At 39.9% G+C, this 20,802-nt stretch overlaps 1 protein-coding gene across 1 annotated transcript in view; it reads right to left on the bottom strand.

Annotated features, from left to right (window-relative positions):
* Positions 1 to 20,802, bottom strand: part of rnf31 (ring finger protein 31) — a 150,507-nt gene that overhangs the window by 54,823 nt on the left and 74,882 nt on the right. Inside the window, exons 10-17 of the mRNA XM_070974644.1 lie at positions 19,545 to 19,778; positions 8,267 to 8,452; positions 8,017 to 8,169; positions 7,724 to 7,909; positions 5,324 to 5,530; positions 5,059 to 5,232; positions 2,630 to 2,728; positions 1,884 to 1,973 (exon numbers count right to left, since the gene is read on the bottom strand). Coding sequence (XP_070830745.1) covers positions 1,884 to 1,973; positions 2,630 to 2,728; positions 5,059 to 5,232; positions 5,324 to 5,530; positions 7,724 to 7,909; positions 8,017 to 8,169; positions 8,267 to 8,452; positions 19,545 to 19,778 — 1,329 coding nt within the window. The remainder of the gene's footprint in view (positions 1 to 1,883; positions 1,974 to 2,629; positions 2,729 to 5,058; positions 5,233 to 5,323; positions 5,531 to 7,723; positions 7,910 to 8,016; positions 8,170 to 8,266; positions 8,453 to 19,544; positions 19,779 to 20,802) is intronic.

Consider the following 20,802-nt stretch of genomic DNA (forward strand, 5'->3'; position numbering starts at 1 on the left):
AAGACAAACCTGGGATTGTTCTTGTTTTCCTCTATTAGTAATGAGTAGACTGACTGAGTAGACTGCCTTAGCACTGTGGAGGGCTTGTCTTCCCTGGCGAAATTTGAAATTCTTCCAAATTGGTGGAATGTCTTTCTACTTTTCATGAAGTTTGCTTTAGTTTGCGGGTTTGGGGGGCATCATGGAGCTAACCTCCTCTGTTTTTTTTAATCTTCCTTTTTAGAGGGGCAACAGGGTCAACAACTCCTGTCCCAGGTTTCATGCACATTTACACAATATAATGGTATAATCTTTCTTCTCATTTATTTTTGCTTCTCATTTATGGTGTAGGGTATATGATCTATTATTTGTATAGGGACACAGGAATGTTTTTAGTTAATTTCTGTTATCTGTTATCTTCTTCTTCTGCTGCTGTGTCTCTCTTGCATTATTAACTATGACTGCTACTTAACCAGGATTAACACACTCACTGTGCAATAATGTTAGAATATTGTCTCCACCATTTAGGAATGCACTCGGAATGCACTATTTCACAGAATGTCCTTGGACTGATACATACAATCATGAAATACTCTTGTACACACTTGTTACTTTACTTTTATACATAATCTTCATCTTCATGTATGTTTATGGTGTTAAATCATTTTTTAATGTTTACATTTATTTTCATTTAAATTATTATTATTATTATTAATTATTTCTTCTTTTCAATCTACTTTATGTTTAGTGCTCTCATTGCTGAGTTTACCTGTTTCCTTGTCCAACACATTTCATTCTACAGATGACCCTGTGTTAACCTTCATATGACCAATAAAACTGAAACTGAAACAAAAAAAATATTATAGAAAGGCAATCATTTTGTTCATAGGTCAGTATTTGTCTTTACTTTCCTTTTTTTGTTAAGATGGCGCTAGTTGAATGAAAAGGCAGAAAATGAACCTGTCACTCGTGTCCAAGCAATAATGTAACATGTTGTCATCAGAGGACCTTTGAAATTCCAGCAAAAGAAAAGGCAGAAAACGTATCACAATTATCATATTCCCTGTACTGTATAATATCTTCAGATAGTTTATAAACAGACACTAGTATCTGACTTGAATTGTTGTACACACCAAATCACAAGAAGCAATGCAGGAATCACATACATTTTCTTCAGTAAATGTAAATATTCTATCTATTATTGCTTACATGACCAAGTAGCACCACTGACCAAACTTCTGTATTTTGACAAGTTGGGAGGAGGAATGTGTTGCTGTGACATAGGTGTGGGGTCTCGTCAACCCTGAATCTGATGCACCAGAGGGTTTTATGCCATTCCCAGCAAAGGAATGTTGGAATGTTGCCTGTGATATAGGCCGTTGGCTTGACCCAGCACAAAGATGTGAATGAATCTCTGTGTTACCCTATTACTTGCAAGACTATAATATGTTCTGTACTAAGTTATGAATATATATTTTTAAAATAAAATGTGTATTTATTATACACAATAAAAAAATATTTTTCTCTAGCTACATGTCCTGGACACTGTGTTTTTATGTAGTGTGTAATGAATGCTCAGTCGTGTTTATATACTGTGTGTATGATCTGAAAGCATTGTTTGATTTTGAGCACAGATAAATTGGTTGACAGAGGTTTTGTCAATGCAGTTTGAAGATTTGATTTTCTGTTCAATGTTTTGAGAAAAGGGTGAAATGTTTTTTTAAAAAATGTGTCTTAGCAATTGTAGAAAACTTTTTCACATTTAAAACATTTGTTTAGGATAGAAGGAATGGGGGGAAAGGACAAGGTTACAAAAGAGCAAACACAAGGTAATTTGTGAAATACAGAAGGCACAAAACAGGAAGAGGAGATCAAGACAAAAGAAAGAGATATATAATACCTACAGGCTTTTTACACTGAGCACAGAAACTGTTGCAGCACTGAAAACAGGTGACCTTCAGCTGGTCTCCATCATAGATAAACCCATATGAACACTGAGGAGAGGAAACGGAGTGGAGAAAAGAAGGAGAGGAAATAGTAGAGGAGTATTATTATCTAACGTATACACTGGCTTTTGAAATATATTACTATCAGCATTAGGTTTTCACTTATACTTCATGTTTTAAAAAATGAAACTTGCTCGAAAATGGTTTGAATACAATAGAGAAGAAGTACTAGACAAGCAGTTATTCTTTCATTTGAAGCTAATTTTATTATTATACGTTTTATTAGAACATCATCTTTACTGAATGGACTGCACAAAGGTGAAATGACAAATGACTGTGACGTTGCACCTGAAACAGACATGTTCCTGAGATGTCTAATCTCAGAGTAGCTTCTAATGCCCAACTTCCATTAAAACACCAACAAGTGACTTTGCAGCTGCCTCATTTGAATTATTGCTCCTTTCCTCCACCTGTGCACCGAGTGTTCTGTACCAAACACTAAAATGCCACACAAATGGACAAAGTGTATTTCAAAGGCAGGAACATACCAAACTGTGTGAGAGCTGCTTGTGCTGGTAGTTGCACCGCAACAAAAATAAAGCCCTTAATGTTACTGAAACTTCCATAGTCTTGAATATTGTACTTTACAAAATTTGTTCAACATATTTTTGTTGACAAAGCCGGGTCACTCATTGTGTACTTACATGACAGCACCAGAGGAACTTGGGGTCTTTGATTAGAGCCTGCTCTGTCAGCTTCTTATGGAACAATTCATAGACTTCCGAGTCCAGACATTCTCGCAGCTGAAGCATATAATACAATAATGCAACCTGAAAGTCAGTGCCTGAAAAGTAGCCAAAACCCAGTCAGTATTGAAATGTAAACATTGTTTGAGGTAGATGGGCTGAGACATGCAAAACCACAGGAATGATCATTTAAATGTGCACTCCACCAATTTTACAGATGAGATAGGAGGCGCCAGTTCAGACGGTCAATGCTCACGCGAAGAAGCACCAGTCCTAACTTGTAGCATACCAGAATGACGGGGAGAAACTCAGTTAAAAGCCTCTAACAAGCATTGTCACCCAAACGAGACATAATTCATACCCCACAAAATTACATGTCTGCCTCCACACTGTGCGACGAAAACTCGGCAAGCTGGCAGCCAAAGAGTACCAGAAAAAAAACTTTGCTAAATCATAAAGTATGTTTTATCTTTGCTGTTTTGTGGTCAAAAGTTATATACCAGCCCGAAAAAACGCTGCTAATGTCTCCTCCTATGACGTTCTGTGCGTTAGTTTGAGATCAACCACGAAGGTCCTGCTTGTTTACATAAAAAGGAGGGGGTTTCTAGAATGGAGGGAGCGCTCTTCATGCAATAACCTATCTCTGGGCTTACTTCCTGCTGGATCGTCATTGGTGTTTCTATGGTGAATGTGGGCGGGTCACTGAGCTATTGACCGGTGTAACCACGCAGTTAGTTTCACCGCTCCGTCTCATGAATGAGCAGAGCGCTCACAGAGGACTCTGCTGAGCAGCCCGAAGTGTTATTTTATTGTTTTATTTGCATTTCATCTTTTTATGAGAGCTAAGAACAATAACAAGCAGAAAAAAGGCTGAAAAGGTGTTTTCAACAGAGGAGTTTCTCCGTGTGCTTGGACGAGATAACGGTACTCTGCCCAGATCTGCCCATATGAGCGCCTGGACATACCTGTGTTAAAACATCTGTAAAACTGCTCAGGTTCATTTTTTTAGCATGTAAAGTGGAGTGGACGTCATTTTTGTTATGACGATGCTACAATTATGTTAGACCCCTATAGACCTATATGCGCAGCATTTTTTTAATGATGGTAATGAAAGTGATACGTCGCTATTTTTAGATACCGCGGGATACGTTACTACCGGATTACCGCCCAACCCTAATGTGCATGCAGAATACTGTAGTCCCCTTCAGCAACGAACATCCAAAAGTCATCTGACTGTGGAAGGTGGTTCATTGTCAATGGCAAAGCTGACTTGAGTTAACAGGTTTGAGAAGGGTGTGGGAATTAGATGATTTACTAATCCCAGGAAACAGTCTAGGAATTGTAGTGGCCCTTTCTCACTAAGGTGAGAAAGAGGACAAAAGGACATTCAATGAGGGAAACAGGAAAAAGGGGGAAATTTAGGGTGAAATGCATTGTGCCTGAGGAGTTCATGGCACAGCATAAAACCCTAAAACAGGATTTGTGTGCTTCTCACTGTTATGATTGGTGCGATATTTATGTTTTGTTTGTTTCCTTTATAGTGTGTGGGGCTGGTTTTCTTTTTGTGTGTAGTCCTTTTTCGGCTGAGGTTGGGCGGATTTTTGGGGAGCTGGCACACAGCTGATTCCCATCTCTATCCCAGACGGGATAAAGCTGGCGTTCAGTGGAGGGCTCTACGGTCTTGTGATAGTTCGTTTGTTGATTTCGTGTTTGCTCATCGGAACTCTCTTCAATCTCCACCCTGCAGAGGTTCCTCCGCTTCCCACTACTGGTGTCCTGTTCCCTGCGTTTTCATCCTTGCCACCTTGCTGCTGGATCCCGCTCGGCCACCTGCCTCTAGCCCACACCACCTTCTGTGTCCTCTCCTGCACTGCATCACCACGTGGCACCTCAACCTACAAAGACTCCTGTCCACCACGTTGCCTTTACCACTCTACTATCCACCTCCATACCATTAACTCAAGAGTCAGCCTGAACTCTGGTTACAATAAACCCTTTTACCGGTCACGCTACACTTCTGTCTGCATCTGAGTCCTGATCATTACTTCGTTCATCACACAGAAACTCTGCACATATTTTACTTTCATTGATTGAAAATGAAATGAGAGCATAATTCAACATTATTTTGTTTTTGTGATGTGTAGGATTGTCGATATTTTAAAAGATTTATAGGTTGAAATAATATATTAACAGTATGCCCCTCGTGGTATTGCTTTTCCTTCTTATGGATATAAAATAGATATCTGTAGAAAAATTGGGGTTTTTCAAATGTCATTTTGTGCCAATTTTGACAGCCCTATCCCAATGTCACTGTGACATTCTTTGTTTGTGAACACAACCTATAACCTCACTCCCTTATTCCTTCCGCAGTTCATCTTCTTCCCTACCTGGATGTCGAGGGTGGAGAAGTAGCTGTTGAGGTGTTCAGGGTCATTGATGTCAGGCTCCCAGCAGACTGGACACACCATGTCTCTGATGTGTTTGTCCCTCACAGCGATGGTGAAGTGCTGCTGGAAACAACCACAACACACTGAACACTGGCAGGATGTCAGAGACTGCATCTGAGAGAGGAGAGAAGGCAAAAATGTAGGAAATTACTTAAGTTATGCTTCAACGATGCAAAGCTCATATAAAGATTCATTGTCTCAGTACCTTGCTGTGGGGGAAGACAGAGAGGCAGATGGGACACTCTTTTGCCAGCACTCTCTTTATAAAATCCCTGTCGTGGGACTCTCGCACAGCCTGCACTACATCTTCTAATGAATAGGGGGCACTGTGCTCCAGAAGCAGTGACAACGCCAGCTCACAGCGACCCCAGCTAGGAAGATCGTACACCGCCAGTAACCTCCGACATATGCGCTGTAAAAGAAAAAAAACAATAGGTAGATGGATACAACAAAGACAGACCTCACATATTAGTGATGGGCACGCCAGTTCTTTTAGATGTACTGAATCACTAGAATCAGTTCACTAGAAAGATTCGTTCAAAAGATTCGTTCACCGAATCACCGACTCATTCAGTGCTTGGCAGGAGGAGCCTGCCACTCCTGAATTGATATACGGCTGAACGGTTCAGGTTTCACTTCAGTTCACAGCTTCCAGGACTGGGAGACGAGAGTGTTGCTTTGACAAACACATTTGTAAATATAAAACTTGTTTATAAATCACGATGCCTTAAGTGTCCTGTCCTATGGTATGCTATTTAACTGGTCTACTCGGCAAATTGGGCTCAGTGAGTACACAGTACATTCAGTGAAAGATTCACACTGAATATGCACCGTTCCCTCGCAAATTGTCGCAATGAGATGATCAGACAGTCATGCATTTTCTCAAACTGCAGGTTTTATACACTACTTGTTACATGCTGTGTCCTACTGTATGTGAGTTGTTGAGGTGGCAAATTTAACAGAGTTTAAAAAAAAATAGTTTTCTCCATGGTACACTTGAACAAAACACATCCCTATCTCCCTCCGTTGCTCCTGCCTAGTGCCTGCTACAGCTGGTGAGTCTCACTCTCTTCTCATTACTGCCAGCCTAATGTTTTAAGTTTGTTTATCTGGAAACTAAATCTGTTAGAACAACGGGGAACAACGGTCGCCATGAAAGTGTATCCCTCAGAGGAAAATGATTCAGGAGAGTGTAGTTCACTGAGTGATTCAGGCATCAGTGACACGGTGCAGTCGGCGCGCGCGGTCTTTCCCTTCCTCCCTCTTTCCCTCCCTGCAGCGGCTTGCTGACTGCCCACCCGGTGCTGCTGACAGTTTAACTGAACTGAGAAACGAACAAATCACTTGAGGAAGTGATTCAGTTCAGTACGTTCACTTAAAATATTCGTTTTTTTGAACGAATCATTCGCAAACAACACAACACTATCACATATCCTTACACTCACTCAAACCACTCTTTTGCTCTAAAAGCATCCTCATTAACGTTGCATTCACTGATGGTTTTGCCCACTTGTGCACTGACACTAACATATTGTCACTTTATGAACATTGACATATTATCATAGTTGTTATGGTTAATGTGTTAGCAAACAGTTTCACCCATGAAGCAGACACAGAGCAGCATTCATGTTAAAACTGGAGTGCTGGTCTTTTACATATAAATGAACTGCTACATTCATGACAATCTTTGTGTAATTACTCTCACTACCAGAAGGGGGAGAAAAAAGTTCCCCACTGCAGGTTTTAGGAGGATGGCTAGATGCTCATGGGTAAACTCACTCGTTTGTGTTTACTTAACTATATGCATGGTAAAGCATAGCTAACTTTCTTTTTCCTCTCTGCAGCGCATTATTTCCTGTAGACTTTCACACAAACATAGCTCCACAGAGATGCCTTGTGACATTATCACTGCACTGGACAATTACCATGCATTTGGAATCATTTCTCTAGTAACCTCTTGAATCCAATATTTCACTATTCACTCTCTTTTTAGCTGTGGATTGCTCTCCTTCAGCTCTTGAAGGAAGTAGCTAACACTTTAGCTGCTAAATGCCAGTGACACTGGAGGTCAGTCACAGTTGGGGTAGCTGAAAGAATTTCTGTCCCTACAATAACATAATAAATAACATCTGTGATATACTTACTTTGCATTTATTTGAATGGTCAGGATAACTTACATCCCATAGTTATTCCCGACAATTTACCACAATTTGAGAACGTGTTAAACTATGGCACACAGCAGACATATTATATATCATAACAGATACAGCAACTACATAGTCAACACAGAACTAACAGAAGGGGATGAGGAGGGAGAAGTTTTAGATTGACATACATTCTTAAAGCAGTTCTTTTACCACCCCTAAAAGTATTTTAGTTTTTTATTGTATATGTTTTCTCAGACCTTTTTTTTTTTCAATTCAGCTGAATTCACTCTCGATGGTTTTGGACCTCCCATTTTTCCATTTCAACCCTCTTGATGTTAATGCGGAGAATGAGGCAGGATTATAAATATCTAAACATCACACTGATAAGAATTAAGATGGCTGAGGACTGAACTTTTATAGTGTCAGCACACTGATGTGATGTAAATGCCTGGTCTCACCTGTTTGTCAGGGTGAAGGATATCTACAGGAGGCTCGGGCTTGTCGCTCCACATGTGCTTGTGGAAGAATTCCAGAAGGGGTCGTTGCAGCAGGGCCAGAGCCCCTCTCACCTCTCCACCACTCTGCCTCAAAACCTCATGACAACGAGTCTCATCACTGAAGCCCAGTGCACATAGTTCCTCTACCTGAGAGAGTGGGGTCAAGAAAAATATTATACCATCTCTACACAACAGGAAAACTGATGGAATATTATTGTGCATCCTTAAACAGTGCATGGAGACATATTTGTCACCTTGGCGAGTCTGTCTCTCAGAGCTTGCCTGGCAGCCCTCTCAGTGTCGCCTCCTGCTGTCAGCCAGGCCTGCTTGGCCTCTGCTCGGGACAGCTGGATTACACTGTCAACCTGTTTCCCAGCATCCTCAGCAGGAACTTCACATGAGCCGCTCTGTATTAGAGGAAGGTCTGTCACTACCAGAAAATACTGTCAGAAAATCTGTCAAGATGAAAGAGCCGTTCATTAAAACTGAGAGAAGCATACTGACTGTGTTCTGTGTAGTGGTCTTCTCAGAAACAGACTTCTGGGAGGAAGTTGCCACCAACGTCCTGATCTGGTCTAACAGCCGAGGAAGCTCTGTCTTTAACCACTTGCAGGGGAGGATGCTGCTGTCCCTAGCTACCCTCATGCTTGTGTACACCTCTTCTGGACTCACTCCTTTCTTCTCCCCATCCTGACAAAGACATAAAGGACAGATACTTAGAACAGGATTATTGCAATTCTTTACTATCAGGCTGCCCAAATTCGTTGCTGAATATTCTCCAGTTGCTCCAGAACACTGCAGCACGTGTTCTGACAAAAACCAGGAAGAGAGATCATATTTCTCCAATACTCGCCACTTTGCACTGGCTCCCTGTAAAGTTTAGAATAGAATTTAAAATTCTCCTCCTTACTTACAAAGCCATAAATGGCCAGGCACCTTCTTATCTTAAAGAGCTCATAGTACCTTATTGCCCCACTCGAACACTGCGTTCCCAGAATGCAGGTCTACTTATGGTTCCTAAAGTCTTAAAAAGCAGAACAGGAGTCAGAGCATTTAGCTATCAAGCTCCTCTCCTGTGGAACCATCTTCCAGTCTTTGTCCGGGAGACAGACACTGTCTCTACATTTAAGAGTAGGGGGACCTCCAAAGATACACATCGAGCTCCTCTGTCCTTCTGTCCCTCTCCATCTGCATGCTTTCATGTCCTACCACAGCGTGTTACTAACTTAGCTCCTTCGCCGGAGTCTCTGTGCTTTGTCGTCTTGCAGGTTCCCATGGACAGTGGCTGAATCTGGATTGTGGATTGCAGCTGCGTCTCCTGCCTTGGCCCTGCCTGACATCCACTGCAACTGCTACTGCTATTATTACATCCACTGTCACTGTTACTGTGATTGCATGTCTCTCTGTCTCTCTCTCTGACTGCATTTCTGTCTGTCTGTCTCTCTTTGTCTGTCTGTCTGTGTCTGTCTCACTCTCCCTTTCTTGCTCTCCCTCTCTCACTCAACCGGTCGAGACAGATGGCCGCCTGTATCAGGATCCTGTATCGTGGGCTGTATCAGGAGTGGACAGGAGGAGGAGTACAGGACACTGATCCGGGACTTTGTCACATGGTGCGACTCCAAGCACCTGCACCTCAACACCACCAAGACCAGGGAGATGGTGGTGGACTTCAGGAGGCCCAGGCCTCATCCGGAGCCTATGATCATCAAAGGGGACTGTGTGGAGTTTATACAGAACTACAAATACCTGGGAGTGCAGCTAGATGATAAAATGGACTGAACTGCTAACACAGATGCTCCGTGCAGGAGAGGACAGAACCGACTGTATTTCCTCAGAAGGCTGGCGTCCTTCAACATCTGCAAAAAGATGCTGCAGATGTTCTACCAGACTGTGGTGGCAAGTGCCCTCTTCTATGCAGCAGTGTGCTGGAGAGACAGCATCAAAAAGAGGAACGCTACACATCTGGACAAACTGGTGAGGATGACGGGCTCTGTTGTGGGCACAGAGCTGGACAGTCTGACATCTGTCGCAGAGCGACAGGCGCCGAGCAGGCTCCTGTCAATCATGGACAATCCGAGCTGCCAGAAGAATATCACAAGAACTTCTGCCATTAGAGGGCAAATAGTGCCCCTGATCAGACTCTCATGTCTGTGAAATGTGGCACAGAGAGAGTTTAGAACTGTTTAATGATGTGACAGATATATAAAAAAGAATTTGTAAAAGCACATTATGTCACCATCTCCAGGCAGAGGAGCAGCTTCAGTGACAGGCTGCTGTTACTGTTCTGCTCCACTGACAGACTGAGGAGGTTGTTCCTCCCCACGCCATGCAGTTCTTTAACTCCACTGGGGGGGGGCTTAAACATTAATGTCAACATTCCTCAATGTTCCGAATGGAATCCGAACACTCACTCAACATGCATCTTAACTTACATTCTGTTCACACTGGACATTTTTACTTTTAATCCTTTGCTTGCTGTACTTTTGGATTATTTATTGCATGCCTTTTACTTTAAATTTGTGGAGTATGCCGGGATGAATAAAGTATCTATCTATCTATCTATCTATCTATCTATCTATCTATCTATCTATCTATCTATCTATCTATCTATCTATCTATCTATCTATCTATCTAAAACGTTTTTTTTTTAATGACTTTTACATGCATATTCTATGTTTTAAAAGGCAAAATGAATAATAGTCTGAAGTGAGTTACTAAAATGTAAAATCTGCACTAAATAGTCAGATTAGAAATGTCCTACAGTTACTAATAGCTGACATATATCCGGCCACGGGCGCACACATCTTTCCCCATTGACTCTCGTCATAACGTTGACATGCACAGTTCGTTCCTCTTCAATACAAGAGATAGAAGACAGCGGGGCGCAGTCTCCCTCTGATCGCTATACACACCACCGGCCATGGGGTGGCAGCAGAGAGCGAGCGGTTTGTTCACCTGCAAGCCTGTAATTAAAACCACCAAGCGAGTGACGTCGAGTGCAGAGTGTCGGAGTAATTAGTAAACAAGATCATTAGCTAGTCACAGAGAGAGCCGAAAAAGGAGAAAATCTAGAGAGAAAATTCAGTGAAGTCACTGAAAACAACGCCGTTCGAGAGGAGAAGACAGCAGGAGAAACTGAGAGTGAAGGAGCTCGGATGTGTATGTATTTGCCGTTTTTTTTTTTCTTTTTTATTTGAGTATGTAAATATAAATATGTTGTTCCATTAATTAGCTGGGGAGAAGAAGCACTTGGTACTCTTGGAAGCTGTGAAAATGAATTGTTTCTCTTTTTACTTTTGAAGTAAAAAATATATTTATATATTCTTGGTTTGTTTAATGATGGAAAAAGAGGATTTTAAGGGTTTGTGTTAGGGTTGTCCCGATCCGATTACGTGATCGGAAATCGGGGCCGCTCACGTGACTGCAGACTGATCGGATTGGACGTTATGTCCCGATCAGGTATCGGATACATATGTATATTTATTGTTATTTTTAATCACATTTACAATATATGGGCTAGTGATTAAAAATAAATGAGAATAAAATAGTATTTATTAACTACCAACATTTACAGGCCGGGTCTGTGTCTGTGACAGACGCCACTGAACAGCGCATGCGCGGAACACGGCAGCACACAGCAGTTTTTTTTTTTTTTTTACTTTATTTAACAAGAACAATGACAAACTCAGATGTATACATAAGTACATCAAATTGAGAGAACAATCACACCTCCTATTAAATTGAGATTGCATAGAGGGAAAGGAAAGAAAATAAATAAATAAATATATAAAAAAAAATGAAGGAAGGAAAAATAAATAAATGAATGAAAAATTTGTACTTAAATAAATGATGAATAAGGAAGGAAAATCATATTGACAAGTACAAGGGGTTCAGGATAAATTGACAGTTGTAATCAGAGTATACAATTTGACTGCAAGGGGAGTATTGATGTGTTTTGGACACTGTTGAAATAAGGAGACTTCATTTTTAAGAGCAGTCCATGAAGGGGGGGATTTAGTGTAGCGACACTTGTGAATATAGTATTTTGTAAGAATGATCAAATTATTCACTAAAAATTCATTTTTTTAATTCTGAAGAATTACACCAACTTGAATGTTTTGAAAAGACCAGAAATCTATGTTGATGGAGCTGGACGATATTAAATCATGGAGAGACTTCCATATATCTTGAATGATCTCACATCCAAAAAACAGGTGCTCTATCGTTTCTACATTCGTTTTGCAAATATAACAGTTATCTACAACTAATTTAAATCTTTTGTTAATGAATTCATTTGAGGGATAAATGTTGTTGATGGTCTTAAAATGTATTTCTTTACATTTGGGAGGAACTAAGAATTTTAGATATTTTGTACGAATAGCTGATATTTTTGATTTATCATAATCTTTGAGAGTAAGTGTGCTTTTGGCTATACTTGGATAGAAAGTATTACCTAAGTACTGCCTTAAAAATTTATTATTACATTTGTCATTAACAAGGTCCATATCCTCTATTTTAATTTTGTGTGGATTGGGAGTTGGTATGTTTAACATGTTCTTTATTGAATAAAGGAGGACTTTTGGGATATTTTGTGTGACTTCCTTGTAGATCTCAATGGAGCAATTAGTGTTATATTTTGCATTAAAATCATCCAATACAAGTATTTCTCCAGTCCCATCCATTAGATGTGTAATTGACCAAATTTGTTTTACCATCCAGTCTTCCATGAACATAGACCTCCTCCTGCTCAGTATTGCTCTGTTGTTCCACAGTGGGACATTATGAGGGCTGAAGTTATGATTGAACATCATTTTCCATTGTAGTAAAACCTGCTGGTGAAATTTAGAAAGTTTCATGGGTAGTTTGGATATTTCAAAATCACATACTAATAGAAATTCAATACCTCCAACTTTGTTGAAAATAAGATTGGGTAAGGAAAACCATATCTCATCACCATTTTTCAAAAAGGATCGGAGCCAGTTAATCTTTAACATTCCATTCATAATTTCGAAAATCAATTGCTTTTATGCCACCGTCCTGATAGTCCTTCACCAAGTCTCCACTTTTGATATAGTGATGTTTATCTCTCCATATGAAATAAAAATTTATTCCATTAATTTCTTTTATAATCCTTGGTGGGATTGCTAGAGAGTATGCTGGATAGATTAACCTGGATAATGATTCAATTTTGGTTAACATTGTTCTTCCAAACAACGTTAAGTCCCTTTGCAGCCAGTTGTTTAAGGTTTTTTTTTTACATTTATCAATCGTATTTTGAATATTCTCTTTTTCACTAGTGTCAGAACATTTGGTTACCCAAATTCCTAAATATTTTATCTTATTTTTAACAGGCATATCATACAGTGAAAGGTCAGAACAGTTATGTATACTCATGAGTTCACACTTGTCCAGATTCAGATGCAGACCTGAGGCTTGGGAGAACAGTTTAATTGTTTCTAAGGCCAATGGAATTTGTTCTTTGTTTTTAAGAAAGATTGTTGTGTCGTCAGCAAGCTGACTTATAATTACTTTGTGGTTGTTTATGTCTAATCCTTTAATGTTAGAATTTACAACAGTTATAGCTAGTAATTCTGTGGCGACAATAAATAAAAGAGGTGAGATAGTGCATCCCTGTCTGATGCCTCTTTCTACTCTGAATCTGGAACATGTACCTTCTGAGAGGGAAACATCAGTATACAACATAGCAATCATATCAAGAAATGTGTCACCAAACCCAAAATGTTTAAATGTATTAATAATAAAAGCATGTTCGATTGAATCAAATGCTTTGTGAAAGTCCAGAAACAACATGAAACCATCATCTTTGATTAAGTGATTGTAATCAATGAGATCCAGAACCAGGCGGATATTATTTTGAATTGACCTTCCTTTAAGATATCCTGATTGTATTGAACTAATTATTTTAGAGATCCCTGTTACTAACTTAGCTCCTTCCCCGGAGTCCCTGTGCTTTGTCGTCTTGCAGGTTCCACAGTGGCTGAATCTGGATTGTGGATTGCAGCTGCGTCTCCTGCCTTGGCCCTGCCTGACATCCACGGCAACTGCTGCTGCTATCATTACATCCACTGTCACTGTTACTGTGATTGCATGTCTGTCTCTCTGTCTCTCTGTGTCTCTCTCTCTCTCTGACTGCATTTCTGTCTGTCTGTCTGTCTGTCTGTCTGTCTGTCTGTCTGTCTGTCTCACTCTCCCTCTCTTGCTCTTGCTCTTCCTCTCTCACCCAACCGGTCGAGGCAGATGGCCGCCCACCCAGAGTCTGGTTCTGCCCGAGGTTTCTGCCTGTTAAAAGGAAGTTTTTCCTCGCCACTGTCGCCAAGTGCTTGCTCATGGGGGAATTGTTGGTTTTCTGTAGATAAAAGAGCTTGGTCTGTACCAGCTCTATATGGAAAGTGTCCTGAGACAACTTCTGTTGTGATTTGGCGCTATACAAATAAAATTGAATTGAATTGAATTGAATTGAAAAATTGAATTGAACTGTTTTTAATCTAGTTGCCAGGACTTTTGTAAAGATTTTGTAGTCCGTGTTTAAAAGTGTTATAGGTCTTAGGTTACTGAGAATTTTCTTATCTTTTCCAGGTTTTGGTATCAGTTTTATTACACCTTGTTTCATTGTTTCCATTAGTTCTTTTTGATTAATGCATTCAATTAAAGCTTGGAACAACAGGAGTTTTATATCTTCCCAAAAATGTTTATAGAAATTTGTTGTTAATCCATCTGGCCCTGGTGAGCGGTCAGATGCCATGTTTTTAATTGCACAGTCAAATTCTGCAATTAATAACTGCTCGTCACAAGCTTCTTTAAAATTATCATCAATTATCGGAATCAAGTTACTGATTTCATCAAAGAAGGCTGTGACATTTTGTTCTGAATACGAAGATTTATATAATTTACTGTAAAATTCAAAGACTTCTTTCTTTATGCGTTTGGGATCTGTACATTCCTCTCCATTAATTAGTAGACTACGTATTGAATTATATTCTTGTCTGCGTTTTTCTAAATTGCAGAAATAAGCCGTGTTTTTTTCCCCTTTCTCTATCCACCTGGCTCTGGACCTCACATATGCACCCTTGGCCTTATTGCAGATACATTACATCAAGTTTGGATTGCAAGTTATTAATTTTTTCTTTTTCCACATCAGTCCAGTTCAATCTGCTGTAAAGATCCATGAGTTCTTTAACTACATTTGTTTCTTCTGCTCTCCTTTCCCTTTCCATCTTTTTACCAAATGCAATTGAGTATTTTCTGACACTAAATTTTAGATATTCCCATTTTAATATCGATGTACTTATTGTGATGTCATTTTTAATATCCAAAATTAATGTTTTAATAGAGTTACAGTATTCCACATTCTTTAATAACTGAGAATTGAATTTCCAATAATCTTTAAAGTTATTATTTTTATCCATTTTTCTTAGTTTCAAATTAATGGTACAGTGATTAGAGATCGTTGTTTCCGCAACGTGTTCTGAGATTGATCTTGAAGTCAACCAATAATCAATACGTGATCTGACTTGACCATTAGGTTTGTGCCAAGTAAATTGTCTAGCATCTTTGTTCAAGGTTCTCCAGATATCCATTAATTTATTGTTGTTAATAAAATTTTCCATTAATGGGTTCCTGAATTCCCCCGAAAGTCTTGAGGGCCATCTATCCATCCACTCATCAGGAGTTAAGGTGAAATCACCACCAATCACCATATAATCAGTGGGGAATTTTGCCTGTAGTTCTTTTATAATCAACGAAATTTGATGTAACGTGCTCCTATTTTTTGGTTCACTGTTATACCCAGAAATGTTGACCAGGATAATAACAATGTTGTCAATATTCAAAGCACAAGCAACCCAATGTCCATTTTCATCTGCCTTATTACACAGTATTTTACCAGGACATCTGTTGAAACAGATGGCAACTCCAGCCGAACGATTTGTCCCATGACTGAAAAGAATTTTGTTGCTGTGACCAGAACTTAACATCAGAGTCATCAGAGTGGGTTTCCTGAAGAAAGATGCAATGTGCTTGTTGTCCCTTGCAATACAAAAAAACAGCTTTGCGCTTGACAGAGTCTTTAAGTCCCCTTGTATTAAAAAAAAGAAAAGAAATGTCAGTTTTTAACTGGAACGTAGAACACATAGAACAAGATTTATGAAAAAGTTCTAAGAGGTGGAGTAGAAAAACCTTGAGTGGGTGGTCCCATATCCAGAACTGTTCCACTATGTATTCCTTCCCAGAATCAAAAATCAGTCCATACCTGGAGTCTTTTCCACAATGCGCTTGCCTTCAATGAAAGCAAATGGGCCTCTGAAGCCTGCAGCCTTGCCCTCCTTTCTAGCCTGGTCGATTTTTGGCCATAATGCTTGTCTGGACCACCAGTCTTCCTGAATCAGGTCTTCAGCAAAGCGGATCCCTTCTTCTTTACATACCGGTGAACCCCTCGTGCATCTCCAGATGTCATCTCTCACTATGCGTCTTGCAAATAGGATGATGATTTGTCGATGTTTGTTTTCCATCGCTCTCCCAACTCTATGGACCACATCGACCGCTTCGTTCATCTTTTCCTTTAAGTCTGGAGCAATTTTTCCCAGGAGCTCCACCACTTCTGCTCTGATGTTCTCATTAACTCTCTCTTTTTTCCCTTTAATGTGGAGGCACCATCGTCGCTTGTATCTTTCTTGGTTCAATAGACGGTCCTTGATGTCATCATTTTCTTTCTTGAGTGAGTCGATTTGTTTTTCCATGTCTTTAATTTTTGTTTTGCATTCTTTTAGCTCCTCTGAGTTAAGCTGCACTGACTTAGCAATGGAGGACAGCATGGCGCTATGTTGTTGCATCTGTCTGCTAACTTCTTCCATGCGGTCGTCGACACGTTTTCTGAGGGAGTCGATGGCTTTCAGTATAGCGTCGGTTGATGTGATGCAGTCTTCTTCTTGAGACATACCTTTCGGTTTCATATCCATGTGAGTTTTTTCAGGAGTGTTGGCTGGACTTGTCCCCCCTCTGTCTCGTTTGTTGCCGCTAGCATTAGCATTAGCTGTTCTCGTCGAGTAGTCGTGCTCGTTTGTGTTCAAACGATTTGTGAACAGGAGGTTTTTCACTGCCAAAGGTTTCGTATGGTTGATTTTGCTCATTTTCGGGCATTTTTCAGCTGTTTCTTTCTTTTCCTGTTTATAAAAGTGGACTATGTAACTTCAAATACTTTCAACTTCGGGACCTTATGCGGAGCTCAGATGGATGCGACTGCGCAGATCGCCATCTTGCCTGAACTCGCACACAGCAGTTTGTTTTGAAGTTGGGGTGCGTGATGTGCTGCACTGTGGTACAGTGCTTCACTTCTGTTAAATGTAGTGCCACCAAACTCACCTCACACATTAATTGCATCCTGCTGGTTGTACTACATCATTTGCTTTGGAGAAACATGCTTTTACATATTTTTGGGGAATTTTTAGAGGGAATAATATTCAATAACTTCACATTAATAATGTGTTGTGCAACCAAAATCCCCTCATACATCCATGGCCTCCTCCTAGTTTTCCTACAACACTTAGTTTGGAGAAATATGCTTTTACATAATTTTGGGGAATTTTTATTGGGAATAACATTCAGTAATTTCACTTCTATGAAGTGTAGTGTTACCAAAATCCCCCCACACATCAATGACCTCTGCCTGGTTATACTACAGCACTTAGTTTGGGAAAAGGTGCTTTTACAGAATTTTGGGGAATTTTTCAAGGGAATAATATTCAATAACTTCATGTTAATAATGTGCAGTGCCACCAAAATCCCCTCACATATCAATGGCCTCCTACTGGTTATACTACAACACTTATTTTGGAGAATTGTGCTTTTGCATAATTTTGGGGAATTTTTCAAGGGAATAATATTCAATAATTTCACCTCTATGATGTAGATTATGTAAATAATGTGTAGTGCCACCAAGAAAGCAGAGAGTCTGATGATCACGAAGATGTGTTACCAGGACGTGGACAGCACAACTATCGTCAACATCTTGTCCTTGGAATGTGATAAGCAACCTGTGCGTGAGTGTTGTTTGGGCATGGATCTAATGCAACAGACATCGCTGACAGTAGAGAAGAGAAAAGTATCATCTGCCTCCTGTTATCCAAACTGGCTTCCACCAGTCATGTTATCTTACAACGCTGAACAGTACAAGGACATTCATTGGGTTAGACAAATGCAATAAAATATCACAGGATGAGAACACATAAAATGACTTGAAAGGAACAAATCGTTACAGGACTACACTACAGAAGTAGCGTTATTGAATATTATTCCCAATAAAAATTCCCCAAAATTATGCAGAAGCACCTATTCCCAAACTAAGTGTTGCAGTATGAAGAGGAGGAGGCCATTAATGTCTGAGGGGATTTTGGTGGCACTCCATGTTATATGAAGTTATTGAGTATTGTTCCCTTGAAAAATTCCCCAAAGTTCTGTAAAAGCACCTTTTCCCAAACTAAGTGTTGTAGTATAACCAGGAGGAGGCCATTGATGTGTGAGGGGATTTTGGTGGCACTACACATTATTAGCATGAAGTTATTGAATATTATTCCCTTTGAAAATTCCCCAACAATATGCAAAAGCACATTTCTCCAAACCTAGTGTTGTAGTACAACCAAGAAGAGGCCATTGATGTGTGGGGCGATTTTGGTGGCAATACACACTATTAACATGAAGTTATTGAGTATTATTCTCAATAAAAATTCCCAAAAATTATATAAAAGCACCTATTCCCAAACTAAGTGTTGTAGTATAAAGAGGAGGAGGTCATTGATGTGTGAGGGGATTTTGGTGGCACTACAGGTCATAGAAGTGAAATTATTTAATATTATTCCCTTGAAAAATTCCCCAAAATTATGTAAAAGCACATTTCTCCAAACTAAGCATTGTACGAAAACCAGGAGGAGGCCATGGATGTATGAGGGGTGTTTGGTTGCACAACACGTCATTAATGTGAAGTTATTGAATTATGTAAAAGCATGTTTCTCCAAAGCAAATGTTTTATAGAAGTATATCGGGACTCGGTATTGGCAGATACTGAAAATCAAATGACTCGGACTCTGGGGCAAAAAAAACGTGATCGGGACATCCCTAGTTTGTGTGTACCAATTATATCTTATCTGTAGCAAAACATATCAAACACTGGGGAGATAAATTCAAATTCACTAACTGGTAACATTCACCTGCATTTAACTGTCTATTTGACTCGGCATAGTGCTTACGTGTACCCTAGTAGTGATACATAGTAATAGCACATCAAATGTTTGTAAAGGCCGCCACTGATATATATACACACTAAGACCCCGTTCACACCATGGAAAACGCATATGTTTTCATGCGGTTTGGCCTCTTGTTTATGGAAAACGATCATTTTTAAAAAAACTCCGGCCAAAGACATTTCTGAAAACACCGGTTATTTGTCAGCATGTAAACTGGGTTAAACGGCGTTTTAGGTTCCGAAACGTCACATCATGCGACTGAATCCTTAATGCCATGTGAGCGAACTATGTTTACACTCGCGCCCATACGTTTGGCATAGTTATGATGCGCTCGACGGCGTATTTATCCGGGTTCATGTAAACGACAACATTTTTGTAAACGATGTTGTGTGCACAATGTTATTTTTGAAAACGGAGGGGCCAAAATATCCTTTTTCCAAAATACCCTGTTACGTGTAAACGTAGGGTAAATGTACCATAGATCCAAGGACAATGACGGGGAATGAAGTGGAATGAAGGTGACTTGCTCTAATCAGTTGAATTAGTTTCAGCCCCTCCTCCTTCATCTGCTTCTGCCTCCAGGAATCCAGGTCTTTAGAGGCAGGCTCTTTCGGTTTGATTGGCAGGGCAGGGACCCGTCTGACAGGAGAGGGAGGGCGAAGCTTCACAGATAGGGGTGCAGGCTCTGGACGAGCCAGGTCACACATCTCACACACAGTAGCAGGAGAGTAGTTCAGATAGGTGCAGAACTGGCACACCCACTGGTCAGAGGCAGAGAAACAGATAAACATAGAGAGATAGAGAGAGAGAGAGAGAGAGAGAGAGAGAGAGAGAGAGAGAGAGAGAGAGAGAAGTTAAAATCCATCCATCCAAATTCCAATCTTTGTCACATCTAAAGCCCAAGCACAGACACAGTTATGAAGCATTTGCTGCTTTGCCTGGTCAAAGTAACAGTTATGAAATATGTCACGGCCAAATAGATCATGTTTGTTATTTTGTAAAATATTTCAATGAGAAAACCTACACAGACTGTACTTTCATTTGGACTTTCAGGTAGGATTTGTACACAGCCTGAGACTCAACACTGAGACACAAATAGAAACATGTTATTTTACAAGCTCCATATCATTTTAAAATGTTTTAACAATTTACTATAACTTCCCTGGAGAAGTGAGCAACTTAAAGGAAAATAAAGACACATTATATTCTTTCATCGGACATTTTTGTCCAAAATGACTTACAACAGGCTGCAGTTACAGATTTTGAAACCTGGCTGGCATATGCACACTGTGCATCTGACTAACTTGAAATTTGACACAGATCCAAACTCAACTTATCCTACAGAAAAGCCTCTTTGACCATCTTTTTTTTTTTTTTTGCTAATTTACATAATCTGAATTTACATTTACAAGCAATTGCTTCTGCCTTATGGACTTGGACTGTATCAACACCAAATTTGGTATGCAGGACTGAGATTCACCAATGCATACCTCATTGACCATTTGTCCAGTCATCATCATCAATCTTTACAATGCAGGAAGAACAGAGTCCTGCAACTCTTTCCCTCACATTCCTTCAGGAGAGCTGGGGTGGAGAGACATTTCAACTTCAAAGGGTTACCTATCACTTAAACTGTTCTCATGGAGATCCTAATTCTTTCTTTACAGCTCCACATCAGGTGAAGGCGTTAAAACCATGGGAATGGACAATCACCAGGCCCCAGGAGACCACAAGAATCAGATAACATTGACAAGTTGTAAATCAGACATTCCTGTGTTATAATTG

This window comes from Chaetodon trifascialis, chromosome 11 (assembly GCF_039877785.1).
Source record: "Chaetodon trifascialis isolate fChaTrf1 chromosome 11, fChaTrf1.hap1, whole genome shotgun sequence".
Lineage (NCBI taxonomy): Eukaryota > Metazoa > Chordata > Actinopteri > Chaetodontiformes > Chaetodontidae > Chaetodon > Chaetodon trifascialis.